We start from the raw sequence: 16,887 nt of genomic DNA, 5'->3' as shown, positions 1-16,887 counted from the left end.
CCGGAAAGCAGAGCGAAGCAGCCAGTTTCAGCGTGAAGGGGAGCGGATCCGATCCGCAGGCGTTGTCCTTCCCGCCCTCAGTGAGCTGAGGCCCGGGAAGCCAGGGAGGGAGCCCCGGTCCGACGTGCACAAAGACACGTAGGCGGCTGGCCAGGCGCTGGGTGAGCCGCGACTGATGCACGCACCGGTATCGGGGGGGGGGGGGGCCGGCTGGCCGGCCGGCCCCAGCTGGCCCCGGCTGGGGATGCTGAGCTGCACGTAGGGCGGGCGCGGTCCGGAGCAGGCGGAGTGGAAGGGACCTGGGCGGGTCTCGCCTCTGCATCCTCACCCTGGCTCAGAGCACCCGCGGCAGCGGAGGAAGCGCCAGCAGCTGAGCCCAGCACGGTGCCTGGACCTGCCTCCTGCGTGGGGGCTGTTTGCAATCGCCTCGGAGCAGGTACTGGGGGGCCCGCCAGCGCCCCGCTCCCCTCAGACCCAGGTAAGATTCACCCCCAGGCAGGCTGACTTGCTGGCAAGAGCAGCCGAGAGCTGGTACCTTGGAAAGCTCTTAAAGGCACAGAAAGTGTGTCCCGAGTCAATCCAGCACTAGTGCATTGGGTGCTGCACAGCCTGGCTGGTCAGGCATCAGCCCCGCGAGGGTGTCAGTCATTAGCTCTGCATTTTCAGTGGGGTCGTTTTCATTAGCCGCCATGGGACGCGGGGAGAATGACCCTTATGCTGAACCTCTCACAGATGCCAGGAATTGAAACGGCCCCTCAGCAATTTCCTTGGCAGCATCGTTCACACGAATTCATCAGGATCCGGGGATGTTTTTCACACCGTTGGGGGAAAGCGAGGTAGGTGGTACATCATTCAGCACCCAAGGGTCATTGCCATTAAGAAGTGTCAAAAGGCGGATTAAACCCACAGAGACAAAGAAATGGAGAGTGAAGACAAACGCTTTGGGATTAGATAGCCAGTTTGATTTGCTGGGTGGGTTGAGATTTGTGTTCCGCAAAGCAATGAAAGTCAGAACGTAGATTGTGGACCTTAAATCTGAATTCCCCTGGGTTTGCTTCATGAAATTGGGATGTTACCATTCTTCCAGCGTGGGAAGGAGAGTTGCAGATTTCTTAGGTGGGACAGGGGTTAGGTATGAGTGGAAGAGTCATAATAGAAGAAGAGAGATGGAAAGAAAAATTATAGTTAGTTGTCCCTATAGACCATAATGTTACAGTAAATGGTAATTTTAAGTACCTGGACTTTCAAAAATGTAATTTTAAAAACACTATTGTTCTTGGATCAATTCAAGTCAGTTGTTTTCTGAAATAATCATGCTGTATGCAACATAATTTTTAAACCATAATTATTTGGTCATTTTGTTATTTTCCAAAACAGTAATTAATATGAAACATCAACTAATATCTTTCAAACATAATGTTATTTTAAAAAGCTGTTTTGAATTAATTACCAAGTGTTAAAAGGTATTTGATGCAATAATTTTTGGATACAAAAATAAACTTAAAAAATATTGTGTAAATAAAAACTTTGTAGTAGACTTTGATCCTTTAAATGAGTTATTTAAAAACTATGGAAATGGTGACCATTTAAGAAGATTAGTGATTATTTTAAAGACTCATTTACTGCACCTTTCATTGGTACAGGAAAAGGAGCAGTAGCAAAGTTGTATAAATAATGTACATTTCAGTGTCTGCCTGCTGAGAGCAACATGTGCTGTTTTTTCCCAAGAGCATCATAGATTTTAGAATCTAACATGAACGCAGGAATTGTCACTTGGGACAACTATATAATCAGGTGTCTTTTCTCCAACAGATTGCGTTAACTGTGAAACAGAAATAGAATATCACAATAATTGAGAAACCATCCTAAGTATAAAGAACAGGAGTACTTGTGGCACCTTAGAGACTAAAATTTATTTCAGCATGAGCTTTCGTGAGCTACAGCTCACTTCTTCTACTCTGAAACATCCTAAGTATGTTTTCTTACTCCTTTTTCCACCCCAATGGGCTTAATTATTTGAGGGAGGACAAATTAGCTAATGAATCCCAACCTATGTGATTGTTGGTCCCGATGCTTCCACAGTCAAAAACCTACGCTAATCAACCAGATTCCTCCTTTCATAACTATTAAATTAGGCAAGGCCCACTGAAGTCCCTAGAAGTTTTGCCATTGATGTCAATGGGAATGAGATGCAGCCCTTACTAATCGCTGACTGAGTGCTTGGTGCTGTTAAGACATGGAGTGGGATGAAGTGCTTGTCCCCCAGGAAGCTGACAGTCAAAGGGACAGATAGAGCCTTTGTTGGTGCTTGTCATTGGCAAAACTTTTGTCTTTCGTTGGGTGTGTATGTGTTTTTAACACCTCTGAACCATGAAAGTTGTCTCTCTCTTGCCAGTGTAGACAAAGCCTAGTTGTAAGCAGGATTTGGTTCTAGAGTAAGTAGTACATACTTTATAGATCTGTATATAAATGTTTGTATAGTCTGCGTTTGATTTAAGCATGCAGTGTGTGTCAGGATTTTGTGGAAAGAGGAGCTAGCTAGGGATATAGGACAAAACTCTAACAGTGATAGGTGACAGGAGGGCCTCATTCTGTGAAGGGAAGGTGCAAGTTACACTTAATGGTCTGCAGGAAACCTTTGAAGAGGAGGAAGCCAGCAGCTTCATTTCTCAGTATTCCAGACCCTTTGCTCTTTCTGGATGACATTTTAGATTCCAATACAGTGTCTTTTACTGTGATGTGAAGAGGAAAAACAACGCAATCTATTTGCAGAGTTATGACTCAGCTTTCACCATTTTTATTTCATAGCGTATAGGGCAAGGGTCAGCAACCTTTCAGAAGCAGTGTGCTGAGTCTTCATTTATTCACTCTAATTTAAGGTTTTGCGTGCTGGTAATACATTTTAACATTTTTAGAAGGTCTCTCTCTCTAAGTCTATAATATATAACTAAACTACTGTTGTATGTAAAGTAAACAAGGTTTTTAAAATGTTTAAGAAGCGTAATTTAAAATTAAAGAAAAATGCAGATCTTATCAGTTTAGTGCAGTAATTCTTAACCTGGAGCGCATACACACCCTGGGGGTGCAAGACGTGAAAAATTTTTAGAAGGTAAATCATCAGAAACACAAATTAAGCACAGGCACACAAGTACAACTACTTTGTTTTATCAAACCTATATATTTATTAACATTATACATGTTTTAACTATTACTGTAATATACAAAGTTTTAAAGTTTTTAAGTTAATTGTAGTGTAATTTTTTATAAGGGCTGCAGAGCACTGTGACCAGGCCAGGAGCAAAGCCCTGAGCTGGCTGCTGGTACCCCAGGTTGGCAGGAAGGCTGAGCAGGGCCAGAGGCCCAGACCCTGGCTGGCAGGGGGACGGGCGACCGGAACTCCAGACTGTCAGCAGGCTGAGTGGGGCTGGCGGACAGAACCCCAGACTGGCAGCAGGCTGAGCGGCTCATCCCGCTGCCGGTCTGGGGTTCCATCTGCTGGCTTCTGCCAGTCGGGGCCCTGGCCACCGGCCCCGCTCAGCCGCTGCTGCCTGGGGGTTCCGTTCAGTCAGGCCAGCAGCGTGCTGAGCGGGGCCGGTGGCCGAGACCCCAGCTGGCAAGGGACTGGCAGCCGGAACTCCAGACCGTCAGCGGGCTGTGTGGGGCTGGTGGCCAGGACCCTGGCTGGCAAGGGGCCAGCGGCCGGAACTCCAAACCATCAGCGGGCTGAGTGGGGCCGGTGGCCAGGACCCTGGCTGGCAAGGGGCCAGCAGCTAGAACTCCAGACCGTCAGCAGGTTGAGTGGCGCCGGTAGCCAGGACCCCGGCTCGTAGCAGTGTGCCAGTAAAAATCAGCTCACGTGCCGCCTTTGGTACGTATGCCACAGGTTGCGAACCCCTGGTATAGGGTTAATTCAGTGTTGCCAACAGTCCACTCATTTATTTCGATTAAAGAAAAGAGTGTTTTTTTTCATCTGAAGCTCTTTCAGATTTTTGCATCTCGTAAACAGTAATTGCTGAGTGCTGATTGCTGAGTAGTTTCTGACAAAAAATGGCTAGGTAACATTGATTTGCAAGGGCTGTTCTGTATGCCTGAGATCACTTATATAAAAAAAGTAATTTCTTGATATTCTTATTTTGGTTCAGGCCAACATTCAACACAAAAGTATTAAATAATATGCAATTTATTGATATTTCTGACATATAAATTAAGGGACTGAAAAACAGCAAGAGTTGCTCCCATTGCATTCAGTGTCAGCAAACGCCTTTTTATTTTGTTCTGAAAAACATAATGTAAATGTATTAAAATACCTATCCAATATGAAAACCTGTGAGTGGCTAAGAATTTTGATATGGTTTTGAAAAATAGTATTTTGTTGAATGATAGGTTTGTGGGAATTTTGTTAATAGAATTATTTTGTAGATTTGTAGCTTATACAAACTTCCAAATGTACAAACCTGTCATGAAGAACCATCTCACTAACCCAAAACCTTGTTCAGTCATACTCTAACAAAGAGCAAGACTTGGCCAATGCCAGTACTATATATGCCATCTACCTTCACTCTGCTTCCCGAACAATACCAGACCGTTGACATTTTATCTGACACATTTTCATCAGTGCTCTACTAAGTGGTATAGATATAACAAGACAATGAGAGTCCAGAGTTACTGGCAAGTCATTTGCTTGTATTGAGAGCAATAGAAATGGGCTTGGCATGATTCCTGTGGGAATTATGGGGCTTTTCAGTCTTTCTTCAAATTTTCCTAGCAAAGAGCTGTTACAAAGGAGTCTCTGACGTCAGATCTTTTTGTGTGTCAAGGCCTCTGAGCTAACAAGTTCATTATGCCTCTGATTTCAACTACAATATTTTGATTTTTTGCATATTTGTCTTGAAATTAACACATTTGTCATACAGATATGAATTCATAAAACATTTTGGTGTTGCTGAATCTGCATTTTTTGGTTGAACTCAAATTTTTGATTGAAAAATTTCACCCGACTCTGTACATAATATTGTTAGCCCCTGAAACAGTCATGCTTATATAGAATATAAGGGCTTTTATCATGTGCAGGTTGCAGCCATTATATGGTGACATAACACATCTGTGCAGCCCCCATGTTCCATTCATTAGTAGGTACTAGTAAGAGGAGTAAGACACTTAGTGGCAGACTTGCACATGTGGCATAGAATCATACAAATATAGGGTTGGAAGGGACCTTGAGAGTCGTCTAGTCCATCTGCCCGCACTGAAGCAAGACCAACTAAACCTAGCCCCATGCCAATAGATGTTTATCTTACCTGTTCTTGAAAACTTCCAGTGATGGGGATTCCACAACCTCACTTGGTAACCTATGCCATGAACTAGCTTTTTAGTTATAAACTTTTCCTAATATCCAACCTAAATCTCCCTTGCTGCATATTAAATTGATTGTTTCTTGTCCAATCTAGGGTGGACATGGCAAACAATTGTTCACCGTGCTCTTTGTAACAGCCCTTAACATATATGAAACCTATCAGGTCTCCCTCCCTCCGTCCCCAGGGCTTCTTTTCTCAAAACTAAACATGCCCAGTTTTTTGAACCTTTCCTCATCAGTCTGATTTTTAAATCTTTTAATCGTTTTTGTTGCTCTGCTCTTTACTCCCTTGTCCACATCATGCTAGTCCAGGGGTCAGCAACCTTTCAGCAGTGGTGTGCCGAGACTTCATTTATTCACTCTAATTTAAGGTTTCGCGTGCCGGCAATACATTTTCACGTTTTTAGAAGCTCTCTTTCTAAAAGTCTATAATATATAACTAAACTATTGTTATATGTAAAGTAAATAGGGTTTTAAAAATGTTTAAGCAGCTTCATTTAAAATTAAATTAAAATACAGAGCCCCCCCGACCGGCAGCCAGGGCCCAGGCAGCATGAGTACCACTGAAAATCAGCTCATGTCTCGCCTTCGGCACGCATGCCCTAGCTTGCCTACCACAGTATTAGTCTATAGGCGCTGGGTCATGTATTCAATGCCCCCATGACTCCTGGATTCCAGAGCACTATTTGTGAAGGAGAATGTTACAGTACTGTATGAATCAATGCAACAACCCTGCTGGCAAAGTTGCTATTTTAATAGCCTGCATGCTTGTATAATGTAGCTATAAGCAGTTAAGCATTAGTGTAAATATTAAAAAAATAGAAATATTCCTAGTATATAAATACATCGGAGGAATAAACCCCATGGAAGAAAAAGAACAATTTAAGCTGAAGGACAATGTGAGCACAAGCAAAAACAGGTTTAATCTGTCTGTGAATAAGTTTAAACTGGATATGAGGTTTCTAACCCTGAGGTGTGAGGTTCTGGAGCAGCCGCCTATTAGTAGTGGGGGCAACTATTTTTAGGATGGAGCTTGATAAATTTATGATCAGGGTTACGCTGCAATTACCTGTGCTAGTGGGGGCCTGGACTCGGTGACCCGGGTAGTCCCTCCTTGTCCTAATATGCCAGAAGTAAACATATACAAAGGAGGATTTCCCCAAAAGCACCGTAAATTCACCTTTAGACACCATCATTTCCAAACTAAGGACTGGTCTACAGAAAGTTGCATTTTATTTCACACCTTTTGTTATTTCAGCCCCCATCTGTGTGGGGACACTCATATTTTGGATTAACAGGGGCCAATTTTGCTTTCGTGAAATTCTAGGGCCTGCGTTAGGCAGGAAGTCAAATTAGACGATAATGGTCCCTTCTGGCCTTTCAAACAAACAAACAATAAAACCAACACTATGAATGCGTTGGTTGCTTTTAATTACTTGGGGTGGGGGAGTCACACTATGATTACCTAGACAGGCTATTACAGTTTCACATACTGCAGAAGATAGTAGTATCTCTGCACATCCCTAGCCTAAAGTACAGTACCCATGAGAGGGGAGACCAGGCAATTGTGTGAATGCAAAGAGTATCATTCATGCCATGCTGTCCCCTGGGGCTACTCCATGCATCTCAGCACAGGACATTTAAATTGCAAATTACCCACCTTTTTCAGTTTTCACAGGATAGCTGTTATCAGAGGCTTGAATTTGACAGTCCCAGAGCTGTGTTTATAATGAATTGCTTTACCTCTTGTTGCTGTGATGTATTAGATACGGTCAGTCTGAGAAATCATATTTGATATGGATCAGGCAAGGGGAAATTACAGAAGCAAATCATCATGTGCTAGTACTCCTTTAACAGCAAACGTCTTTATTCTGACCAAAGCGTATCCAGAGAAAAGGGAGTTAGAGGCAACTGGATTGAGACTGTTAACATGGCTGGGAACTTGATTAAAAAGACAAACACACACACAACCCCCACACTACAATTCTGGGGGTGAGGAGGATTCAGTAAATGGTGTGTAGTTGTCTAATTTGTGGCCTCCTTTCCCATTACCCTATTCACATCACAAAGTAGTATACACTTGCACAGAACTTATTGTCAAGATGCAGATACCAAGGTCATATGACAACAATCAGGTTGACACACAGACGACACAGAAGTCCAGAGGCATAACAGAAGGCCTCCAAAACAGCAGGTAGTGATATGAGGTTGGCCTGAGACACAGCTGTCAGAGAAGGGGTGTGAAATTTCAGCATTCTGAAGAACTGACAGAATTCTGAAATGCAATAATCTTTGCTGATGTATCTGCACTGATAACTCAAGTTTGTAGGTTTGAGTGGTAGCCGTGTTAGTCTGTATCAGTACAAAGATTGAGGCGTAATTGTGGCACCATAGAGACTAACATTTATTTGAGCATAAGCTTTCGTGGGCTAAAACCTACTTCATTGGATTCATGCAGTGGAAAATACAGTTGGAAGAAGTATACACACAGAGAACATGAAAAAATGGGTGTTGCCCTACCAACTATAACAAGAGTAATTAATTAAGGTGAGCTACTAGCAGCCGGAGGGGAAAGGAAAAAAAACTTCTGTAGTGATAATGAGGATGGCCCATTTCCAACAGTTGACAAGAAGGTGTGAGTAACAGTAGGGGAAAAATAGCATGGGGAAACAGACTGGGAGTGGATGGGTCATTAGCATGGGGAAACAGTTTTTACTTTGTATAATTTTTTTTTGTTTCCCCATGCTAATGAACCATCCACTTCCAGTCTGTTTCCTGATTATCACTGCAAAAGTTTTTTTTCTCCTGCTGCTAATAGCTCATCTTAATTAATTACTCTCATTACAGTTGGTAGGGCAACACCATTTTTTCATGTTCTGTGTGTATATATATATATATATATATATATATATATATATCTTCCGACTGTATTTTCCACTACATGCATCCAGTGAAGTGGGCTGTAGCCCACGGAAGCTTATGCTCAAATAAATTTGTTAGGCTCTAAGGTGCCACAAGTACTCCACGTTCAAGTTTATAGGACAGTGATCTCCACTTTGCCTGTGTACTGAGGTATGCAAAACTGAACACAGTATTTCCAGTTTCACCAGCACTGTAAAATACCTACCTTCTGTGACATAATGCCTCTAGTCTTGAATCATGTCATTTTGTTGATATTAAAATTCATCTAGCTTGTCTTTCAGAAGTATTGCTTTCATAGTCCATCCCTCTAAAAATGCCTTTTAGCTTATTTCCTTTCTTCTGCCACCACCACATATCCTATGTGTAGCCATTGCATGCATCTTTCCAAATTCCAAGCAAAAAAAATTGATTCAACCATATTTTATATATAAAGAGCAAAATAACGTCTTTAGTTTTTCAAATGCTAAAGATACTTTGGGTTATTTTACACAAGACTGGCGTTTAGTGAAATTTGTTTAGCCACTAACTAGGCCTGCAGTTGTATTATTTTCAAACTCTCTTCCATTTATGAGGCACAAGGAACTATTTTATCTTTCCAGTGAGTGGAACGGTTTACCATGCTGTATCCTGTTTCCACAGGGATCTGGTAAATCATCTCAAGAAAGAAGTCAGACTGAGAAGATCTTGAGCTGATGATTCTATTCTGGGGGAAAATCCCCAAAATAACTCAGTTGCAAGCTTTTACAATTTTGCTACAGTTGAAGGAAAAGTTGATTTGTAGTCTGCATTTCCCCAGAAAGATTAAATTCAATGAGTCTATGGCAGTACATACCAGTAACATCTACTTCAGCATTTCAACTGGTACATTATCTAAACTCTCCAAGGGCTTGTTGGTGTATGACAATGACATTTCAACACTACAACTAATACTCTTCCCAACTGTCTGCTTTCTAATGTCCTCCTGGGTTGCTAGGGCATCTCTCAGTAAGAGCAGGGACACTTCCCATCTCTAGTTAACTAATAGCCAAGGGTTGCATTGAGTCTACTTTCCCCTCTACCTCTAATTCTTGTAGTATGATTTTCTCCCTCAGATAAATCATCATCTTCCACAGATAAGGGCTGATTAGTAAGGTAGTGACTGGTCATCAAGGGAGGTACCTCTAAAATAAGCTCCACAGAGTGCTATGGCAAGATGAAGCAGAACGGTAGAAGACAGATTTAGAAAAAAAAAAGTTTCAGCTGGGAAAAGTCAAGTCTATTGGGAGAGTTGTTGAAAGACACACAGTGAATATTTTACTGGATCAACTTCTATTGGTGGAAGGGACAAAGATTTGTGGAGTTGTAGGCTTCGGCTTGAGACCCGAGAAGTGTCTTTGCGAATGCCTGATAGGTCTAGAAGTCTGATTCTCCAGTATCTCTAGCTGGCCTATGAATGGGAAGGGAGAACTTGGAGCTTCTTAAACAATTTTCTCACTGCTCCTCAAGATAGCAGCTGCCTTGTCAAGCCATGAAGAATTCAGCACATTCCTTTTGCTGCAACTGTCTCAGAGGCAGATGAAGGACTATGGGATGGCATGAAGAGGGACCAACAGGTCATCAGAACAGTGAGTGAATAGCAACTCTTCTTTCCCTTGGACTTATTGACAAACTGTACAGTTTTGGTCACATATTTAGAGGCTATCTTTATAAGTTTGGACTCAAAGTGTGCCCAGTGTTAAAGGTTACTTTAGAATTTTCATATTATACAAAGCATGTATGTGTCATATACTCTTTTGCAATTTAACTTTACAACCAAGATTATCAAGAACCAGTGCTTAGCTAGGCTCCTAATCAAGTTTATTTGAGCTGCTGAGTGTTCAGCATTTTTGAACATTTTGCCCAAATATGGATGTAAGAGGCCTTATGGACCAGAGATTTCAAGAACAGGAATCTAAAATCTTGGCCTAGTGTCTGTAAAAGTCTATAAACGAGACAAAATTCTAGTTCTGTAGCTAGGCACACAGTATTTTCTGTTTTTTTCCCCCAACACACGCAACCCAGAGGGTAGACTTTTGGCAGTATCCTGTCACTGACTTTGAAGCTCCTTACATTAAAGTAAATCTTTCTCAGAAGTAAATGCCAATACATTCCCAATTTAATTGTAAAAATATTGGCTTCTCAGTTTGAGAATTTTGCATCTTATCCAGCTAATAGTTTTAGAAATGGATGAATGTTTTTAGCCATCACTTTTAGTAAGTTAACGATTTGTAAAAGACAGGCACTCGAGCATTTTACCCTTCAAGATCCATTGACTTTCAATGAGAAGTCCCGTTTTTCAAAGTGACGCAGTTATATGGGAGCCAAGGCCCTTAAGTCATTTAGGTGTTTTTGAAAAATGTACAATACTTGTGTAAATGCTACAGAAAGCATGGATTCCAGGAAGAGGTTAAATTGTCTCAAGTATAAAAAGATTGTCTAGAGCAGAGGTGGGCAAACTACAGCCTGCAGGCCACATCTAGCCTGCAGGACCGTCCTGCCCAGCCCCCGACCTCCTGGCCCAGGAGGCTGACCCCCCAGCTCCTCCCCCGCTGTTCCTCCTCCTCCGCAGCCTCAGCTACCTCGGTCTGCTGCCTGCGCAATGCTCTGGGCGGCGGGGCTGTGAGCTCCTGGGGCAGTGCAGTTGCAGAGCCCGGTCTGACCCAGTCTGTGCTCCACGGTGGCAGCTGCAGGACCTGGCTCCAGCTGGGTGGCGTGGCTGTAGTGCCGCCAGCTACCAGTGCTCCAGGCAGCATGGTAAGGGCAGGGATTGTTGGATAGAGGGCAAGGGAGTTTGGGATGGTGGTTGGGGGCGTGGATAGGGGTTGAATGGGGCAGGGGTCCCAGAGGGCTGTCAGGAATGAGAGGAGGGGTTGGATGGGGCGGTGGAGGTCCGGGGGTGGTCAGGGAACAGGGGTTTGTGGATGGGGCAGGGGTCCAGGGAGCGAGCTAGGAGGTGGGGGCCGGGTCACGACCCCCTCCCCTAACCGGCCCTCCTTACAATTTAGGAAACTCGATGTGGCCCTCAGGCCAAAAAGTATGCCCGCCCCGGCTTAGAGCATGGATATTGTAAAAAGTTGCTGTGACATTGCCTTAAAGTTTAGACCGAAGCTACACTGTCACTCCACGTGTATGCGACAGGCTGGTTCTAGTGACACCACATTCTAATGCAGCAAAATGAAGAAACTGTTACCTTGACACCAAAACTAAAGCCGAGCAGATGGTACAATCACATTCAGAGTACAGCAAGTTTCATATCTTTAAATCAAGTGCCAGGTGCATTTTAAAGTTTAGACCGAAGCTACACTGTCACTCCACGTGTATGCGACAGGCTGGTTCTAGTGACACCACATTCTAATGCAGCAAAATGAAGAAACTGTTACCTTGACACCAAAACTAAAGCCGAGCAGATGGTACAATCACATTCAGAGTACAGCAAGTTTCATATCTTTAAATCAAGTGCCAGGTGCATTTTCCATCTCATCTATATGCCAAGAGTCCAAATTTAACTGATTTCTCTGACAAATTTTACGTGCTTTGTCTTTGATAGTTAGCCTGACAGCTGGTAGCTGGGCGGGTATGGAAAGATTTGCCATTGTTATCACAAAAACTATATTTTCCATCCCACTTTCATTCCACATTTAATAACTGATGGTATGCTTGATAAAAAAGGAAAATTAAATTACTTAAAAATCTATTGCCAATGACTGCACAAGTCTTTGTCCTGAAAATTTATTTAGTACTGAATAGGCTCAGATAAATGATTGACTTGATAGGTTTTGAGGTCCAAATCAGGAAATTCCTTTTTAACTTCTTAGAGAGGATTTTACTGAAATTAGTGAACACTGGTTAGCAGTAACCACATAAACATAAATGACAAAAATCAAGATGTCACTGTTCTCAATAGATGCCACACTTCCCAAGGGGGCCTGGTCCACATATAGTTTATTGATGTAATAAAACAATACAGTTAGTGTTAGATCCAACCACATAGAGAAAGAATGAGTGAATGAAATATTTGTACAGTACATATAGGAAATAAGATGTTTGTGAGACAACTACTTATTTCAAAATAAAAAGGTTTCTAAAATATATTGAGTTATTGAAATCTACATGAATACATGGATGTTAAGAACAATAAGGTGCATAAAACCAAAATATCAAATATCGAGCAACTCAACGATGTACTAGGCAACTTTGCTAACAATGCATGATGTCTTACGATTTGCTTGAAATATCATCTATACCACACAGGGCAAGCAAAAAAACATTTAGATTTAATCTCAAATACACATTAGCATGAAGTTCCACAACTACAGGGAGGGATTTTTTTGAGCTGGCGAAGTGACTACTTTAGGAACATCAAACCCTCTCTGTAAATTAAGAGAATGTGTCCAAATAAAAAGCTGTTGTCGTCCTTTCCAGATAAAAACCCTTCCCTTTTACTTAATACTCATTTCAGTCATAAGCATAATACAGCATTTAGGAACACAGTTTCTATTACAACATGACTAAAACAATGACAGCCTCAAGAATTAAACATGATTTCACAGGCAACAACAGAAAAAACAATCCTCAAAGATTCTTCTCCTTAAAAACTAGTTTTATAAATGTAGACTATATTGCATGAGGAATTGCTGGTATTTTTTTTTTTTAAGAAAATATATTGTGCGATTGTGGCTACAACGCACTGCTGAAAAGCATTGTTGTTTCGTATAAAAAAACATTAAAAAAAATTTGTTTTAAAATAACTGACAACATATGTATTCCAACTACTTAGGAAGAGCAGGCGGGAAAGACTGACTGTTTTACTGTGTGACATTTTATTGGTAGGAGTCTGCCAATGAAACTCTCAAGCCAAAAAAATAAAATAAAAAATAAATATGTTTTTAAAAACAGGTGCATTTCAAAGCTGCTATTGCAAGGATGTTTTAAATGTAATGGACTTTAAGTGTATGTACCAAAGAATTATGAAAATGCACTATAATCTGAGTTGTTACATAAAGAATATATGAAAAAAATCTGTCAAAGTAAGTAAAGTAGAAAGGGGATCGCAACGGAACTAACTGAATTAGTGCAGTATTGTAGCCAGGCTTCTAAAATCAGATATAGAAAATATAAATAGACTGCTTTAGGTGGTGATTCTCCAGTGTCCAAAAAAACCAGAACAAGTATTGTGAAAACTCAGTTAACTTGATCCAGAGCTCTGAGCAATTCTTCACCCTGTAGCAGGTTTCTGCTGCCTTGTATGGGAGCATTTACTTCGCAATCGTAACTGGTAAGTTGGGGTAGTCCAGTCTCATCCATTGACTGCCCTAGGAGCTTACTTGCTATATCTAGAAAGGAAGAGGATAAAGATAAGGGCACATTACTTACTGTATTTTTACATTTCCCAAATTAGTATATAGGGGGAGGCAAGTCCCATTAGCCAATACAGCTTTACATTATAATACTTCATTTCCCCCCTCCCTCCCTCCCACACACGAACACTAACCAGTTGATAACAAGATGATTGTCTTCTGTCCCACTCCATTCTGGCCATTAGATTTGCATCCTTTTACACGTTTCCAACACAGTGATGCATTCGCGCCGCAATCTTCTGACTGCTGGAATAAAGATTCCTAAAAAAACCAAACAAACAAACAAAAAAAACCCCCTTATTTCTGCAGATCACGTATGCAAAAATTTCAAGAGGAAAATCACTAGTTCTTGTCACTATAGTTACTAACATGCTGCTACTATTTAAAACTGAATTCATTCAGTATCTGAGAGAAAGTTTAAGAGCAAATTAGCGTAGACTGATGTTTACAAGTAAAAGGGAGTCTTGCTTTAAAAAAAAAAAAAAAAAAGGTACACACATAAAACCAAGGTTATCTCCTTCTTAACTAAAACCAACCACCATCCTCAACATTAGTGTGCACTATATGTATACATACACCCCGGCCACCTCTTACTGCTTTTGCTGGTCACTGCCATTGCCTGAGCAGGCCGCAAAGTTCACTGAAGTGAATGGAAACAAACATAGGAGAAGAGAGAACTACTATGGCATTACTACTGTTCCCAATCCCCACATGCACAAAAATGTACATGATTTTTATATCTAGTTATGTAAATTTTGCTCCCACACGCCAATTCTCTCGCCTCCCAGCTCAGCTGCTCCCTTTCTTTTGTTCTCATTGCCAATGTGTAGGGCCCTACCAATCTCACGGACATGAAAAACGTCACAGATCATGAAATAAGCCCTTCCCTGCGACATCTGATCCGTCCCAGCCAAAGGCTCCTAGCTGGGAGTCCTGGCTGGGCTGGGGAGGGACAGGATTTCTTCCTCACTTGCAGGGCCGCTCTCAGAGGAGATCAGACCTACCTCCGGGTACCTTTTGGGTTGGGGCCCCCACGGTTACAACACCGTGACATTTCAGATATAAACATCTGAAAAATGTGAAATTGACCAATTTTAAAACCCCCTCTTGCCATGAAATTGATCAAAATAGACCCTGAATTTGGTAGGGCCGTACAAATGTGGAATCCTGACTCGTCCAATCACAGCTGTGGCTCTAGAATCACTTGGGACAGCAGCAGACAAGAGATTCTGGGGTATAGGAGAGAGCAGAAGGCTGTGTGTGTCTTCCTAGGAAAGTTATTGCTTTCTGGAATAGGTAAGAAAACAGGTCTGCTAAACCAGGAAGCAAGACAAAGGAAAAGCCAACCATCTACAGGAATGCTTAGAAACTGGGCAACAGCTGGCAAGAGTGCTAATACTGGTGCCCGGATTTGGAAGTTCTGTCCTTTCTCTGATAGATGGCTGTTGAACACAGAGGGCTGAAGACGGTGGAATACTGTGAAAATCCTAGAGACTTAAATATTCAGGTATGTTGCTTTTCACTTTGAATCACTTCACTTTTTCGCTAAGAATTTTCTGCAGATGTGAAATCTATATAAACAAGGAAAACTGCTGTTTGTGTAAAAAGGTTCAAATGAATGATTCAGTAGTCAGAAGATTTAAATATTACATTTTCACAGGAAGGTTAACATAGCTAGTATATTTGTGTGTGCAACAGAGCAGTTCACATTACATTTCCCAACTTCCGATTCATTCGTTTTGCAGTCTTATGACACCAATGTCTTTCTTTTGAACTAGAATACATCTACACAGCAAAAGAATCTCAGAGCCTAGTGTACCCGGGGGGGGGGGGGGGGGGGAAGGGAAGCACAGGAGCAGGAGCTATAGTGCTAAAATAGCTATGTAGATGTTGGGGTTCAGGGGAGGGCTTCAGAGTTCAATCTCCAGCCTGTGAATGTCTACACAGCTATTTTTAGTGCTGTAGTGCAAGCCCCCTGAGCCCAAGTCTGTTGATCCAAGCTCCGAGGCTTGCTGCGTAGATGTACCCCAAATGTCCTTGTTTTAAAAAAATAATACACCGAACAAATAATAGATGGCAATATTCCAGTTTCTTTTCATACACAGAGCTATGGAACGCCACACTGACAGGAGCATAAAATTTTATCTGTAGTTCTATGAAACCAGGATCTATATTTCCATAATCCTAAAATATAAGATCGTATAAACCTAAACTTAGTGCCAGTTTTCTTTTAAAAATGTGCAAAACAAATGTCAAATGCTTCCAGCTCCACTTGGGGCAGGCTGTACAAGCTGGTTTAGAACTAGTTCTCAGTAAAACCTAGATCCGAGTGGTCAAATTTACTGACCCTCAATTGTCAGAAGTTGGAGAGTCATGTGCCTGCTGGGGTTTGGGGCTCCAGCCCTATGGGGAGGGGGGTTTTCAGAGTTCTGCCCTGTGAGAGGCATCTGTTCAGACTTTTGGCCCTGAAAAGCAGGGTGTGGGGGTGTCTCTCTCAGAGCTTTAGCCCCAAGGGAGGCACCTGCCCAGAGTCGGCCTCAGCCCTGCTCCTACTGAAGCCCTGGCACACATGCCCCACAGAGTTGAAGCCCCGAAACCCCCCTCTCTGCTGGAAACCAGAGGCGATGGGTGAGGGGGACACATGGAAATCTTTGATGCACCCTAAGATTTTTGCCAGGGTATTTTCAAATACATGGACAGAAAGACGTTGCCTTTAAGCAGAGACAAAATCAGTAATCGAAATTTTAGCTAAAAGGAGAAATTAAGAAAATGATGAACGTGAGAAAGGGGATGAGAGGCACTCTATAAATGGAAGCCTTAACAGAACCTTAATTTTAGCAGCTGGCTTACAGTGCAATACACGAAGCCAGCACAGATCATTTGCTATTTTATCAGTGGTGACATCTGTTGAAATGGCCTAAATGGGAAAAATATGGCAGCCATAGCAACAATATGCAAGACAAAGGCAGCAAGAATCATTAGAACATTGATGGAGAACAATGAATTCCTAAAAGGCTATCAGGAAAAAACAAACATGCATGCGAATGCAAAGAGTAAAGAGAATGAAAATACAATGTTAGAATGTTTTATTTAAAAAAAATAAAACAAGATTATTCTCCTTAGCGTCTCTTAAAGACAAGAGTTCCTTTAAATGACATAAAAATCTGCAGGAGCTTTACAGAAGAACTGGATGTACAACAAAGTTTTCTCCAGCCTTCCAGGAGACAAGTGGTCAGA

At 42.0% G+C, this 16,887-nt stretch overlaps 1 protein-coding gene and 2 long non-coding RNA genes across 3 annotated transcripts in view; 2 read left to right on the top strand and 1 right to left on the bottom strand.

The window, feature by feature from the left end:
• Positions 1-358: 358 nt before the first annotated feature.
• On the top strand, positions 359-16,712 carry LOC115649699. Its single transcript, XR_003999890.1, has 3 exons — positions 359-478; positions 8,915-9,879; positions 15,089-16,712. It is a non-coding gene; the product is annotated as an uncharacterized LOC115649699 (long non-coding RNA).
• Positions 11,290-13,014, top strand: LOC115649700. Its single transcript, XR_003999891.1, has 2 exons — positions 11,290-11,566; positions 11,757-13,014. It is a non-coding gene; the product is annotated as an uncharacterized LOC115649700 (long non-coding RNA).
• HIF1A (hypoxia inducible factor 1 subunit alpha) overlaps positions 12,219-16,887 on the bottom strand; it is a 46,803-nt gene continuing 42,134 nt past the window's right edge. Inside the window, exons 14-15 of the mRNA XM_030558529.1 lie at positions 13,785-13,911; positions 12,219-13,626 (exon numbers count right to left, since the gene is read on the bottom strand). Coding sequence (XP_030414389.1) covers positions 13,475-13,626; positions 13,785-13,911 — 279 coding nt within the window. The 3' untranslated portion in view covers positions 12,219-13,474. The remainder of the gene's footprint in view (positions 13,627-13,784; positions 13,912-16,887) is intronic.

Source organism: Gopherus evgoodei, chromosome 4 (assembly GCF_007399415.2).
Source record: "Gopherus evgoodei ecotype Sinaloan lineage chromosome 4, rGopEvg1_v1.p, whole genome shotgun sequence".
NCBI classification, from domain to species: Eukaryota; Metazoa; Chordata; order Testudines; family Testudinidae; genus Gopherus; species Gopherus evgoodei.
The sequence above is the reverse complement of the archived record's forward strand: the minus strand, read 5'-3'. Positions and strand labels throughout refer to the sequence as shown.